The sequence below is a fragment of the Podospora bellae-mahoneyi genome, chromosome 2 (assembly GCF_035222275.1).
Source record: "Podospora bellae-mahoneyi strain CBS 112042 chromosome 2, whole genome shotgun sequence".
Lineage (NCBI taxonomy): Eukaryota > Fungi > Ascomycota > Sordariomycetes > Sordariales > Podosporaceae > Podospora > Podospora bellae-mahoneyi.
In genome coordinates, this window is record NC_085881.1 from 3,809,764 (window position 1) to 3,824,540 (window position 14,777).

General features: G+C 51.3%; 3 protein-coding genes across 3 annotated transcripts; 2 read left to right on the forward strand and 1 right to left on the reverse strand.

Annotated features, from left to right (window-relative positions):
* Positions 1–11: 11 nt before the first annotated feature.
* Positions 12–2,302, forward strand: LAP2_1 (Leucyl aminopeptidase yscIV; the record flags this gene model as incomplete). The annotated part of the gene is made up of 5 exons (XM_062876775.1): positions 12–1,036; positions 1,092–1,227; positions 1,289–1,398; positions 1,448–1,950; positions 2,015–2,302. The coding sequence occupies exons 1-5, from the start codon at positions 115–117 to the stop codon at positions 2,300–2,302; spliced, it is 1,959 nt and encodes a 652-aa protein (XP_062735404.1). The 5' UTR covers positions 12–114.
* A 1,050-nt stretch (positions 2,303–3,352) lies between these two features.
* QC761_210390 (uncharacterized protein) lies at positions 3,353–9,318 on the forward strand (the record flags this gene model as incomplete). Its single annotated transcript, XM_062876776.1, has 2 exons — positions 3,353–3,434; positions 3,501–9,318. 2 exons carry the CDS (start codon positions 3,353–3,355, stop codon positions 8,675–8,677), a joined length of 5,259 nt encoding a protein of 1,752 aa, XP_062735405.1. The 3' UTR covers positions 8,678–9,318.
* Positions 9,319–9,944: 626 nt separating this feature from the next.
* Positions 9,945–13,524, reverse strand: QC761_210400 (uncharacterized protein). Its single transcript, XM_062876777.1, has 5 exons — positions 12,609–13,524; positions 12,209–12,540; positions 12,040–12,137; positions 10,505–11,976; positions 9,945–10,444 (listed from the first exon to the last, which is right to left on the reverse strand). The coding sequence occupies exons 1-5, from the start codon at positions 12,650–12,652 to the stop codon at positions 10,165–10,167; spliced, it is 2,226 nt and encodes a 741-aa protein (XP_062735406.1). The 5' UTR covers positions 12,653–13,524; the 3' UTR covers positions 9,945–10,164.
* Positions 13,525–14,777: the final 1,253 nt, after the last annotated feature.

The window sequence follows — 14,777 nt, forward strand, 5'->3', positions numbered from 1 at the left end:
TTGTCGCAATTGTGCCCCTCCATTCCTCAAAGTGACGAACTAGGAAGGCGTGAGGTCAAAGGGTAGCTCAGGTCAGGCATCAAATCAGCCATTGACTTTGGACGGAAGCTACTCATGTGGAGTTCGCTCTTCCGACGACAGGCGGGGAAAATAGCCACCACCACCACCACCACCATCACCAGAATCACAGCTCACCGACAACAACGATTCGTAAGCCGCCTCACCTACACAAACGGCACCATGAGAGATCCGAACACCCTCTCTAATTATGATGCCTGGCGCACCCGGCACACCACTACCAACCTCAAGGTGGATTTTACTTCCAAATCCCTTCGCGGCAAGGTCATACTCGAGCTTGAGTCTCAGACGGACGAGAGCAGCAAGGAGATCATCCTTGACTCTAGCTACCTAGATGTTTCAGCCATTAAGCTGTCTGGGGAGTCCACCAAATGGGAGATCAAAGACCGCCAAGGAGCCAACGGCTCCCCGGTTCACATTGCCGTCCCTAACGGTGCCCCCAAGGGAGATGTCGTCAAGGTCGAAATCGATGTTGCTACCACGGACAAGTGCACAGCTCTGCAGTGGTTGACTCCCGCTCAGACGAGCAATAAGAAAGCTCCGTTCATGTTCAGTCAATGCCAGGCCATTCATGCCAGGAGTTTGTTCCCTTGCCAGGATACTCCTGACGTAAAGAGCACCTATACCTTCAACATCACCAGTCCACATGTCGTTGTTGCGAGCGGTGTCCCGGTGAAGGGTGGTGAGACTGAGGGAGAGGGCGACGAGAAGGTTTACAAGTTTGAGCAAAAGGTTCCTATTCCATCCTATCTCTATGCGTTGGCCTCGGGAGATATCGAGAGCGCGCCGATTGGAAGGATATCCTCTGTTGCTACTGGGCCTAATGAGCTGAAGGCTTCGCAGTGGGAGTTGGAGGGTGATATGGACAAGTTCCTGGATGCTGCAGAGAAGATTGTCTTCCCGTATAAGTGGGGAGAGTATAATGTGTTGGTGTTGCCGCCAAGCTTCCCTTACGGAGGTGAGTGATGGTTGAACTGTTGGTAGCATGACATGCAAGTACTGACTTATGGTAGGCATGGAGAACCCTATCTTTACTTTTGCTACACCGACGATTATCAGCGGCGACAAGCAGAATATCGATGTCATTGCTCATGAGCTGGCTCACTCATGGAGCGGAAATCTAGTGACGAGCTGCAGTTGGGAGCACTTGTAAGTCACTGCGAGCACATTGGGAACTATTCTAGGCCTGCTTCTAACTCTAGCGTTTTAGCTGGCTGAACGAGGGCTGGACCATGTATCTTGAGCGTCGTATTCAGGCTTCGATTCACGGTAGTGAGGCTCACATCGATTTCTCCGCCATTCGCGGATGGAAAGCCCTTGGTAAGTCTCGAGGCCTTATACTGCCCGGTACCTTGCTAATATCGTCTAGAGGAGTCCATCGAAGAGTTTGGCAAGGATCACGAGTTCACCAAGCTCTGCATCAGCCATAAGGGTATTGATCCAGATGATGCTTTCAGCACGGTGCCTTATGAGAAGGGCTTCCACTTCATCTACTACCTCGACAAACTTGTCGGGCGTGAGAACTTTGACAAGTTCATCCCTCACTACTTTAGCAAGTGGGCGAACAAGTCTCTTGACTCGTTCGAGTTCAAGGATACCTTCCTCGGGTTCTTCAGCGCCCCGGAATACGCCAGCCTGAAAAACAAGATCGCGGAGATTGACTGGGAGGGCCGCTTTTACAACAGTGGCCTTCCACCAAAGCCCGAGTTTGACACATCGCTTGTTGATGAGTGCTACAAGCTGGCAGAAAAGTGGAAGCGGAAGGATTTCCAGCCCAGCCCGTCGGACATCGAGGGATGGACTGGTAACCAAATTCTCGTTCTGTTGAACGAGGTTCAAGACTTTGAAGAGCCTTTGTCTGTCGAGCAGTCGGTATGTTCTGAACAGAGTACTCTCATTTCCTGGTCTCTATTTTCGCAAGCTGACACAGGAATAGCAATCCCTCGGCGAAACTTATGGCCTGACAGACTCCAAGAATGCTGAGCTGAAGTCGGCCTACTACCACATCGCCATGAAGGCCCAGGATACCAGCTCTTATCAGGGTGTGGCTGACCTTCTTGGGGAGGTAGGGCGCATGAAGTTTGTTCGCCCTCTGTACCGGAGCTTGAACAAGGTGGCTCGCGACCTTGCGCTGGAGACGTTTGAGAAGTACAAGGACTTTTATCATCCCATTTGCCGGCAGCTGGTTGAGAAGGACCTTGGAGTGGCTAGTAACAGTGCTTAAGCCATTCTATATCAGGCTCGAATTACCAATCAATGAACCCAACTTCACGGCGTAGCCAACGAAACAGACGTTTTTGCCCGAAAGGCCAAAAACACTCCAACATTTTGTTTGTAGCACAATATTATGTTTTGGGTGTGGTATTCCCCGAAAAAATATCAGCCGCTACCTAAAAGCCCGTGGAGCCTTGTAAGAGACAGGGAAGAGGGTGCTAAGTGAAAGACATGCAGGTACACAGAAGCTATGATGGTATATTTTGAGATGAATAACCAAAGATCTCGTACACATGAACTGCTCATTTGACGTACAAAACATGATCACCGGTTACTTACATGTGAAGAAAACTTAATTTCCAGCCATGACGAAGCTTTCTGCTGTCCAATAAGCTTCGGCCCCACCCTCCAGACCAGTTTGTCAACCCTGGTTCAGCGTCGAGTTCCAGCGAGCGCATGCCGCTGGCAGCGTTCGCGCTGTCGCGTTCTGTCCCCGAGTTTTGTTGACACGGAACAGCACTTCTAGAAATCCCAGATCCTCCAGAGATCGCCAACCACCCCGACAGACATAGACGAGGCGCACAGTTCCCAACAGCCATCTCCTCAGTAGCTTCTGACCTGTTGCGCGCACAACACAGGCGAAGCTTCCAAACATCCCTTCGCGCACCGCTTTGACTCTTAACCACGATACCTAGCCCAATAACTTTGACGACTCCATTTTCCTCTAGGCCCCCGCGCACCTCCCCCGCAGACACGATCTCGATAAAGACGTCCACCGTCCAGCCATTTCGCCCAGCATTCCCACCACCATACCCGCACCGCAGTAGGAAACACGACGATAAACCCCTCCTTGTTTTTGGCGTGGTGGAGGATGCGCGCGAATGTTGTTTTACAGACTGGGAACTACATGCTGGGAAATATCACGAGGGACTAGATTGCTCGATTAGCGAAACCCATCCGACGAGCTGTTTGTCCCTCCACCTCAGGGCCACAAAACAAACACGCACGAAGAAATTGGAGGGCTCCTTTGTAAAGAGGAGATACACCACAAGTTCTAACCATGGCACCGGGCGCGGGCCCCGCGGGGGGAGGGGGAGGAAATATCAAGGTGGTGGTCCGATGTCGTCCCTTCAATTCAAGAGGTAAGCGACCGCCTCCTAGGCTACAAGAGTGCACAGGGAGATGGTGAACTGACCTCTCACCTCAAGAACATGACCGAAACGCAAAATGCATCATCGAAATGAAAGGAAACCAAACCATCCTCACCCCTCCAGATGCCAGCGCGGGTGGAGGGAAATTAAGTGGGAAAGACTTGGCTCCCAAAGCGTTCGCGTTCGACAAGTCATACTGGTCATTCGATAAAAGCGCTCCAAACTATGCCGGTCAGAACCACCTCTTCGATGACCTGGGCCGACCGCTGCTCGACAATGCCTTTCAAGGGTATAACAACTGCATCTTTGCCTACGGCCAGACCGGTTCGGGAAAGTCATACTCGATGATGGGATATGGGAAGGATGCGGGTATCATTCCCATGATTTGCCAGGACATGTTCGAACGGATCAAAGTGATGCAGCAGGACAAGAATTTGAAGTGTACGGTGGAAGTCTCGTACCTCGAAATTTACAACGAAAGAGTACGCGACTTGCTGAACCCAGCGAACAAGGGAAATCTCAAAGTCAGAGAACACCCTTCAACGGGTCCGTATGTGGAAGATTTGGCCAAGCTGGTGGTAGGAAGCTTCCAGGAGATTGAGAACCTGATGGACGAGGGTAACAAAGCGAGAACTGTGGCGGCTACCAACATGAACGAAACTTCGAGTAGATCCCACGCAGTATTCACTCTCATGCTCACCCAAAAGAGATTCGATCCCGAGACAAAGATGGAGATGGAAAAGGCTGCCAAAATCTCTTTGGTTGATTTGGCTGGTTCGGAAAGAGCCACCTCCACGGGAGCGACAGGCGCGAGATTAAAAGAAGGCGCTGAAATCAACCGATCGTTGTCAACACTTGGTCGAGTTATCGCAGCCTTGGCCGATTTATCAACGGGCAAGAAAAAGAAGGGCGGTACTGGCCAGGTACCATATCGCGACAGTGTTCTTACTTGGTTACTCAAAGACTCGCTGGGTGGCAACAGCATGACGGCCATGATAGCAGCCGTGAGTCCAGCAGATATCAACTACGACGAAACCCTGAGTACGCTACGTTATGCCGACTCTGCCAAGCGCATCAAGAACCACGCAGTTGTCAACGAAGACGCCAACGCCAGAATGATTCGCGAGCTCAAGGAAGAGCTGGCACTGCTTCGGAACAAACTGGGTGGTGGTGGAGGAGCTCCAGGGATGCCGGTAGAATCATATCCAGAAGGTACGCCTCTCGAGCAGCAAATCGTCAGTATCACAGCACCGGATGGTACGGTCAAGAAGGTCTCCAAGGCGGAAATTGCGGAGCAGCTCAACCAGAGCGAGAAGCTTCTGCAGGATCTTAACCAGACCTGGGAGCAAAAGCTGGCCAAAACAGAAGAAATCCACAAGGAGCGCGAGTCTGCACTCGAAGAGCTTGGTATCAGCATCGAGAAGGGCTTCATTGGCATGTCGACGCCCAAAAAGATGCCTCATTTGGTCAACTTATCAGACGACCCGCTTTTGGCCGAGTGCCTCGTTTACAATCTCAAACCTGGAATCACAACGGTTGGCAACGTCGAGTCTAACGCGGACCACCAAGCAAATATCCGTCTGAACGGCTCCAAAATTCTCCACGAGCACTGCACCTTTGAAAACGCGCCTGATGGGACCGTGACAGTCATTCCGAAGGAAGGAGCGGCCGTCATGGTCAACGGCAAACGGGTTACAGAACCTTATCAGCTGCACTCTGGGTATCGGATTATTTTAGGCGATTTCCACATCTTCAGATTCAACCACCCGCTCGAAGCTCGTGCGGAGAGGCAGGAGCGAGCGGACAAGAGTCTGTTGCGCCAGTCCGTTACCGCAAGCCAACTGCAAGCACTTGAGAGAACGTCACCCACACCCAGCCCCAGACCTGGTCATGACAGGAGCCTTAGTACAGCCATCTCAGACTTTGGTGGGAGCCGCCCGGACTCTCCCTCTCCATTTATGCGAAACCCCAGAGAGGCAGATTGGTCTTTTGCGCGCAGAGAGGCGGCTGGCGCCATTCTGGGGACAGATCAAAATTTCGCCAGTCTTTCAGACGAGGAGCTCAACGCTCTCTTTGAAGAAGTGCAACGAGTCCGGGCCGAACGTGTCAATGGCCGCGATGACAACGAGGACATGGAGTCGATAGCATCCTTTCCTGTCAGGGAGAAATACATGTCAACGGGCACCCTGGACAACTTTTCGCTCGATACAGCACTAACGATGCCATCTACCCCTAAGCAGGGCGAGGCCGAGGACAGGCTGCGTGAGATTCGCGAAGAGATGCAGACACAACTTGAGAAGCAAAAGGAAGAGTTTCACGATCAGATCAAGAGTGCCGAAGCGGCAAATGTGGAGGTTGCCGAGATCAAGAAGGAGAAGGCCAAGATGGAGGAGACTCTGGTCAAGATCAAGGCCGAGATGCAAAAGCAGCTTGAGGTGCAAAGGCAGGAGTTTGAGAAGAAGATTGAGAAGTTAGATCCCCTCAAGAGACCGAAGCCCAAGCCGAGACTCTCGGAAGAGGAGATTGAAAGAGCCAAGGTCGCAGTCAAACATTGGAGGGGGAGGCACTATGTGCAAATGGCCGAGGCGGTCCTTCAGCATGCTGCTACACTGAAAGAGGCCCAGATCATGAGTCACGAGCTGGATGAGCATGTCGTTTTCCAGTTTACAGTGGTGGATGTGGGCCACATGATGTGTTCGTCCTACGACATGGTCCTTAACGGGCTAACCGGCGAAGGGGAAGATCCCGCACTCGAAGATGCACCCAAGCCGTGCATTGGGATCCGGGTTATTGACTACAAGCAGAGTGTGGTACATCTATGGAGCATCGAGAAGCTCTACGATCGAGTGAGACGCATGCGGCAGATGTATCAGTACCTGGACCAGCCTGAATATGCCCAGCATCTCAGTTTGGACAACCCATTCATTGAGGACTGCATGCCGCAGTACACCCTCGTTGGGGAGGTTGACGTCCCGCTCAAGGCTGTCTTTGAAAGCCGAGTTCAAGACTTTACGCTTGACGTATTCTCCCCATACACATCGCATACGATCGGGATTATCAAGTTGGCGCTGGAGCCGTCTAGCGCGCGAGCGCCCACCAACACTCTCAAGTTTAACATCGTTATGCACGAGATGCTTGGGTTCCCCGAACGTGAGGGCACCGAGGTGCATGCCCAGCTATTCATTCCTGGCATCTCCGAGGATGGCATCACTACTACGCAGATGATTAAGGATTTCGACGAGGGCCCCATCCGGTTCGAGAGCGTTCATAGTATGAGCGTTCCGCTGTTCGCGCCACCCCAGACTACTCTTCGCGTGGCTATCTTCGCCAAAGTGTCTGCCATGCACCTCGACAAACTTCTCAGCTGGGACGACATGCGAGACGCTGTGCCTGCCAACAAAAAGCCCAAGACTCCTAGGATCAGCGAGACTCAGTTCTATACCGAAGAGAAGCATGATCTGCTCACCCGAGCGCAGATATTGGAGCTGAACGAAGAGGGCGAGTACAAGCCAGTCGAGGTCACGCAAACAAGCGAGATGGACAATGGAACTTTCCAGTTGCATCAGGGTCTGCAACGACGCATTTCTCTCAATCTCACTCACAGCTCTGGTGATGCCCTGCCGTGGGAAGACGTGGCCAACATGCGAGTGGGTAAGATCCAACTGCTGGATAGCGCTGGAAAGTCACCCGACATGGGATCTTCTGGCCCCGACCTCCATCTCAAGTTGGCCTCCAAACCAGTTTTCCGGACGAATGCCAATGGTACCAGAGGCTTGACGATCATCGGTCAGTGGGACTCTAGCTTACACAACTCGCTGCTACTGGACAGGGTGACTTCGGAGAAGTACCGAGTTCAAATGACGGTGTCCTGGGAGATTTTGTCAGAGAAGCTAGCAGAACCGATGAAGTTTTCAATGAATCTCTGCGTACAAATTGTCTCGCGGTCGTTCATACGACAAACATCAATGTTTTCGTCGCTCTGGCAAAACGTCCGGTTTGTGCACTCTTGCACAGGGATTTTCACTCTTCAAATGCGACCTGCGCCTATTAAGAGGGCGGGCGACTTGTGGAGGATGAATAGTCAGCATGACTACGTCAAGGGAGAGGAGCTTCTTACGGCTTGGACACCGAGGGGTGTATCTCTTGTGGCGGACTTTATTGGTTCAAGGAGGAAAAAGCAGATGATGAGTGACATGGCAGTTATCCAGTCGCTGATGAAAAAATATGGCTATAGGGAGAATGGGCACCTCAACGGGAATGGAATAGACGGTGGAACCGACGATGACCTTTTGCCACCACCGAAAATCAACAGCGATGCTGATTCTATCGCCGAGTTGCTCAAGGATGACACACCTGAGGTATCGCTGACTACATCACCTGTTATCTCTCACTCCGAGCTCCCCAAGGATGGGGAAGAAAGCCCTGAATCAAGAACGACCGAGGAGCCCACACCACCACTGGAGGAAGAGAAACCAGTATCAGAGTATGACGACAGGCAAACTGCCCTGTTAAACAAATGTCTCAAGCTCTGGCAGCGCTACCCAGACTCTACGCTCAAACTCATTTCACCGGAAAACACCGATCCTCCAGAGGATGGTGTTGCAACTGAAAACAACCCCAACGGCAATGGGAATGAATACCATTACAGCGCCCCCACCTTTGTCGCTACTGTCATCCGGGTCCCTAAGAACCCTTCCGTTCTCAAAGGCGGTTATCTCTTGGTCCCCAACGCCGACTCAACTCGCTGGGTGAAGCGCTTCGTTGAGCTCCGTCGTCCATACCTTCACATACACTCCGTCGCCGACGGAGACGAAATCGGCATTGTCAGCCTTCGAAATGCCCGAGTTGACTCGCAACCTGGTATTCTTGGCCTCCTACACTCCCATCAAGACTATGACCACAACAACTTTGACCCTGACAACGTGGCTCAACAACAAAGCGGCGGTATCGTAGGCGGCGTCGCGTCCACGGCTACAGGTTTGATCTCGTCTTTAACAGGCACACCTGGACAAGGGCAAGGGGTTAGCAGGCTCAGCGAACGGCTGCAAGCAGGTGTGTTTGCCATTTACGGGACGGATAACACGTGGCTCTTTGCAGCGAGAAGTGAGAGGGATAAGCTGGAGTGGATTTTTAGAATTGATCAGAGTTTTGCGCAGACGGGGAGCACACCGGCCGGGAGTGTGATTGGTGCCGGGAGCAACAGTGGAACTGCTAGTCCCATGCCGAGGTGGTGAAGAAGAAGCGCGCGGAGGAAAGAGCACAATCGGATAGGGGTGGATGGGATGGTAAAAAGGGAGATACCCAGGACTTTTTATTTCTTTCCTTTATTTTGTTGACTTGTCGTTTATGAAGAATCTGGATTTTCATGAGCTGCTTTCATCCTGGCAGGAGATGACACACTGGAGGGGAGAAGATTTTGCTATAGATGGGTTCGTAAAGACGGTGGCATAGAAAGAGCTCCCTTTGTGTTTGTTGCCAGATTCATGATTTGTTTTGTTCCCTTTTGGTACATGAGATAAATGTATATAGCCAGGTGAGGTAGTTAGAGGCATGCTTCTGCAACACGCGATACGCGAACAAGGAAACATGGGACAGAGGGACAGTTGATTGTTAAAGCAGGATAAGGTTGTTAGGAAAGGGGCAGCCAGGGAAATGAATTGGGATGTGAATGAGGTTATGGAATTGAGCGAGATACCTATCATGCTTTGAAAAGTTGTCCCTTGGGGTGTCAGTGATGTCTCGTTGTTTGCTAGCAGCGGCCCATCATCCCGGTCTTCAGCGTGTACAAATGGAAGCTGGAGAGAGAATCTAACTTGATCAACTTAGTTTCTGCCCTCAACCAGCACATACGACCATACGCAGCTGACAATACGGGATCCCGCCCGCTCTCCCTTGATCAAAACAGCTGACGGCCAGACCAGTACTCAGGTGGGTGACCACTGGGGAATTCCTGGTGTTGTATGTTTTTGGACCCTTTTTGGGTCCACTTGAAGGTCACCGCGAGGTCCTGGCAGCAGCACATTCGAGAGTTTTGAATGGGTGTTAAAAAGATGATGGTTGACTCGAGAATGTGCATTATATAATATTCGTTTTGACCGATCTCATAGAATGGTCAACGAGACCAGACGTCTAACTCTCGAGCTTCAGAAAATTTCTGGTTACGTTTGTCTGATGACGCTTACCGGAGCTTGGTTTCGGTTCTCAAATCCCTCAAGAAATTGGCCGCTTGTTGTCGATAGATCTTGCTTGCCAGTAATCCTCGCACATCATTTAGGACACTGTCAGTATTATGAGCAATCAGCGTACATGCAAATGCATGGACACCCTCACTACCAAATAGGTAATACACACAAGTAGGTTAACCCATATCTATTGTGAATTATGCGTTAAATGATGGCCATTACGCTTTTACAGATAGCAATAGGTCTTTAAAGATAGTTAAAGTACCTTTTAATTTACCTTCAACGTAGAGTTTACAATATACTATAGGTTAACCTACTTGTGCGTATCAACTATTTTGTATTGAACAGAGATGTGGGTTACAGTATTGTATTCTACACGCTCCGGTCTTTTTCCATTTTTTTTTTTCGCTAGCTAGCCATACTCAATCAACATCACCACTACGCCCGCTCCCACCCACTACACTCCTCATTGCTTTCATATAGACGACTATGCCGAGCCCCTGGATGGACGCTTGAGAGCTCTGCCAAGAAAAAGCATCCTAAGCCCGCGCCTCCAAGTACTTTGCTGCCTTTTCCCAAACAGCCTGGTCATTGGCCAAGAGCTCGCTCTGAGGCAACGCCTTGATACCCGCATAAATAGCCTTGAAGAACTCGCAGGCAATCTCAAGGTCTTCCGGGAAGGCAGTGGCGTAGGGGATATAACTGGAGGGAAAGTTCTTCTTCTTCTTGGCCATCTCGGGGTCGTTGGGATTGATCTCGTCGAAAAACGTCTTGACGGCAATGCCGAGGGATACATCGGGATCGAAATGGAACGGGAGGCTACAACGTCAAAGTCAGTACGTTTGGGTGTAGAAATGAGGAGAGATACCCATCCCATACCTGTTGCCCAACTCCCAGTTGGCGTCTTTCCGCCGGTCAGCCTGAGCAGCCATGAATGTCGAAGCCAAGATCGCCTCCACCAAGTCACGGTCTGCCGCCCGCACCTCGGATGCCAACGAACGGAAAGCCAGCAGACTCTTGCTGAGGGGCCCCGTATACCCATAGGATTCATGCCGAAGTTTCAGCAGGCACGCACACCTGCTGATCAACAACAAGCTCAATTGGTCGTCCTCGCTGCCGTGCATGGGTAAGCCGCGCAACTCTTCATGCTTGTTCTTGGCATTTAACAAGTCGAAACGAACGAGCTCAAGAGCGACAATGATGGACTCGTAAAGGTGTGGTACCTTCCAGTACCTCTTGGCTGTTGGCTGAAGTGCAGTGAGAGCTTGTGATAAGGCCTTGCCCCAGCTGGTGAGTTCGTGTTTATTGTCAACGTAGCCCCGAATGTGAAGAAACCGCCAAATGGAGAAAGATTTGATGAGGTCAGGGCTCAAATTCTTCACCTTTTTGTCCTTCTGAGAAAAGGTGGTGGCAACGAACTCTGGCTTCTCAAGCGCCAGAACTTCAGAAAAGATAGATCCATGGACAAAATCCGGGAACAACTTCTCGATTACCTCGGCGGACACTCTCCAGCTTTTCCACTGCTCCAGGTAAGGGCCCTGGTTCTTGAAGTCCCACAACTTCCGCTTAAAATCCCGATCAAACCATACGCCCATGGTGACGGTGCTGTGTAAGAAGGCGCGGTGAAGGCGAGCTACCACCAAGCTCAAGGCGGCTTCTTTGATCTGAGGAGTTTGTTGAGTAACCAGCTTCCTGTACTCAGGCGAGACCGTCCCATCCAGGGTGGGCAAAACCTCCATCGAGGCCGACGTCTGCTTCTTAGAGGCTTCAGCCTGAGTAAAAGCATGCGTGATGGGATTCAGAATCCGTGGCCCAATTAGACCTGTGTTCAGGTAATGGAACATCTCGGGCGGAAGAGAGAGACCCAAATACTCATAGTTGTCTTGAGTAAGAGTGTCATAGTTGTGAACGGTTATTTCTCCGTTTTCCTTGATGTAGGTGAAATGGTCAACAAGCATTCGGGCCTTGCGGTACTTGTCCAACCAGTTGGGATCCTGTGCTTTGAGGGTATCGGCAAAGGTGATGCAGACCTGCGTCACATCCTTACGAGCGACTCGCAGGATATTTAAAGCATCATTGATGTTGGACGGTTGGTTCTTGATGATGTTACCGTCTGTAAGGGCAGGAAAGGCCGGTAGAAACGACGTGCCCGCCATGAGCATCAGGTCGACAAAAGTATGGTCATTGACGTTGAGGACACTCAACAGATGAGTCTTGGAAACTGCGCGGACGGTTCTAGTTTCCCAGTCGATGCTTCTAATCACGCAGTCATTGATGGGGTACATCAGGAGCTCGACAGACCCCATGACACCACCGGCTTGGTCCGAGTCAGTCATATCAAACGAAGCAATCTTTTCACACGACGTGTTAGCAAGAACCTTCGGTAGGCATCAGGCAATCCTTAAACTGCTCACCTGAGCTGCAGCGTTGAAGGGCGCCACAAGAAAGTGAAGCTTTCTCTCCTTCAGTATCCCCTGAAGAAGGCGATAGAAGTTGTGAGGATGAAAGGCATCTAATTCAATTAGCTCTGAGCGAGACATGTCGCCTTCCCTGCGACCCTTGGGTTCAGGTCGATTTACATACTCGTATTCTCGCCGAATGACTGAACGGCAGCATCAGCCTGGCCATTGAAGTACTGCTCCCAGGCCCTGTCGGTTTGGGCAATGCCTTCCCGAGCACGTCTGATGTTGACCTCATCTTGACCCTTGAGATTTTGGCCATCAAAGATAAAGAAAGGGGTAACATTGTTGGCCTGCCATTGGTTAAGATCGTTCTCAATGCGCGACTGGATACCGGTTACGCCTCCGAGGGCCGAGAGGAGGGGTTCGCTGGGCTGTGAATCGAGCTGGAGGTGGAGATAGTAGGTCGCGTCAACTGCGATGGCGTGGTCCTCGAGCATCGATACGGGATAGCTCCTGAATGAAAGTAGGCAGGCGGTTAGCAAAGGTGCTCGGAGAAGGCGGACGAAATGGAATTGACCTACGCCACCTGGGAGTTGATGTACGCATCCTCAAGAAGAGCTTCCATGGCTGATTAGTGAACGGTGCTTTCAAAGTAGAATATATAAGCAAAGAGAGATGAAGAGACGGGGATCCGTCGTTTGGTTTGTTGCCGTAGGCGCCGAACACAAAGATACGAGACAGCGAATGGCTGGGGGGGTATTGTCTTGTGTTGCGTACGGTATGCGATGTGTGCGTGGAACAGCGGTGGTGTCACAGTGGTGGGAGAGCTTGTGATGCGTCACTCCCCAAGCTCGAGGATGCGTAAAGGTAGGGCAGGTTGTTGTTTCGCAACGATAAGGAAGGTACGGCGTGCGTGGGGAGGTAGGCGCAGAGCTTGGTGGCAGATGGCGGCGGGGTAGGTGTTCGTTTCGTCGTCGAGAGTAGAGCGCAGAGGGCAGAAAGAGGGCAAGAGCAGTCGAGAGAAAGAAGTCAGATCGTGGACTTACTCGGCATCGTGACGGTGCGGGCGATCACAGCAGCGATCAACAACGAGTCTTGGGGGCAGTATTCGCGGCGGCAACAATGACAGAGGGGGGGGGGGCGTCTATGAGAGGGTCCCACAACTGGCGGCCAAATAACCTTTCCCCAAAAGAACCCAAGAGTCGCAAAGCTGGGGTCCCTTTCCTTCGGTTGGGCTGGAGCAACTTCGTAAGAGGCTCTCAACGACAAGATGCCAGGAACAGACTTAATGGTGGAGCTTCAACCCAAAGCAAAGTCTGGCTGGGCTGACCAGTTAGGTAGATTATGGCTGTGGAATTCGGGTATGATCAAAAAGTCGTAAAGTGAAGAAGAAGATTAAGGAACGACTCGAGAGTTTGTCAACCACAACCGCAGACCATCATCTGGCCGGAAATCACAAGGAGGGGTCGTTGTTTTTTCCTTTTCTCCAAAGAGTCGTGAGGCTCAGGAACCAGAAGACGCTTTGAAACCTTGCTCCCTTTTCCGTGTGGCTGATTGCTGCAGATTGACAGGGGCCCGAGCTCCCTTCAATCAATGGGTGCGCACTGTGTAAACACACTGTGACCCCTGAGATGCCCCCTTTCCATCTAGCTCTCATGGATTCCAACATTGAGGATCTGTACTCAGGCATGATTCAAAAATGTATGAACACGAAATAATAGAAGATACCTTGCCTACTCAGTCAAGCACTGCGTCTTAGTATCAGACTAGGTGTTGAGACCCAAGCCCATTTTGCTTACTCACACCCAGCCAACATTTCAAAATGTTTTCCAGAAGCCTCGAATCCAGCAGTGGAAGCCTTCTACTTCCAATTTCTCAGCCTGATAAATCAGTCCAATTGGTTTTTATTTCAACACCCACCATCAAGTTACCTAACCACTCCGGAACGTAACCGTTAGGCGACTCCTCAGTGACTAAGCCCGACTATCTACTGCTGCAACCTAGGAGGCCATATTATTCAACCCCCAAGTTCATGTAATACCAGCCCTTTTGCAATCGCCTACCGTCTTGGTGGCAAATGTCCCCCGGATTCTCACCGCTTCATTGGCCTTGTCCGCAGCCGGTACTATCTCAGTCAAGACTCACACCCACACACTCAGCCCTACCCGCACACCAGCCGTCTTCCGCCCTTAAGGCTGACCAACTGCCATATTAGTGCCCTCATATGTTGAGCCCCTAAAAGGCCACCATATACCAACAAGAGTAGAGCTCCACCATACCAACCCTCAAAGAAACACATTTGCCTATGACCATCTAGAACCATCTAGACCTCATCAACCCCAAAAGCAGGAAGGTTGCCCAAAAATAACAACCTCCCGGCCTAGATCTGACCCGGACAGTCCGACCCCAACGTCGATCAAGCGACAAGAAAAGAAAAGACTCCCGCGCGGCCAGGACCAGGTTATGAGTATAGGTGTGTGTGGGGATATATGCGTGGTCGACCGGCCCAGCCGCTGAATCAAGGTCATCAAATGTACGGTTCTTCATTCGACCCACTCGCACAACAAGAAGGGAGTGAGAGCCGTTATTCAGCATCCAGCATGGTATCGCCGGATGCCTGATCGAAACCCGCCAGATGGAGATAAGCCCAATGGTGGATGGACCTAGACTTCTACGACTTCGTAGATTCAAGACCATTAACGTTGGGTGTTTAGAGGTACTTGTAAGTTGGCCACCCAAGCCCTGGAAGC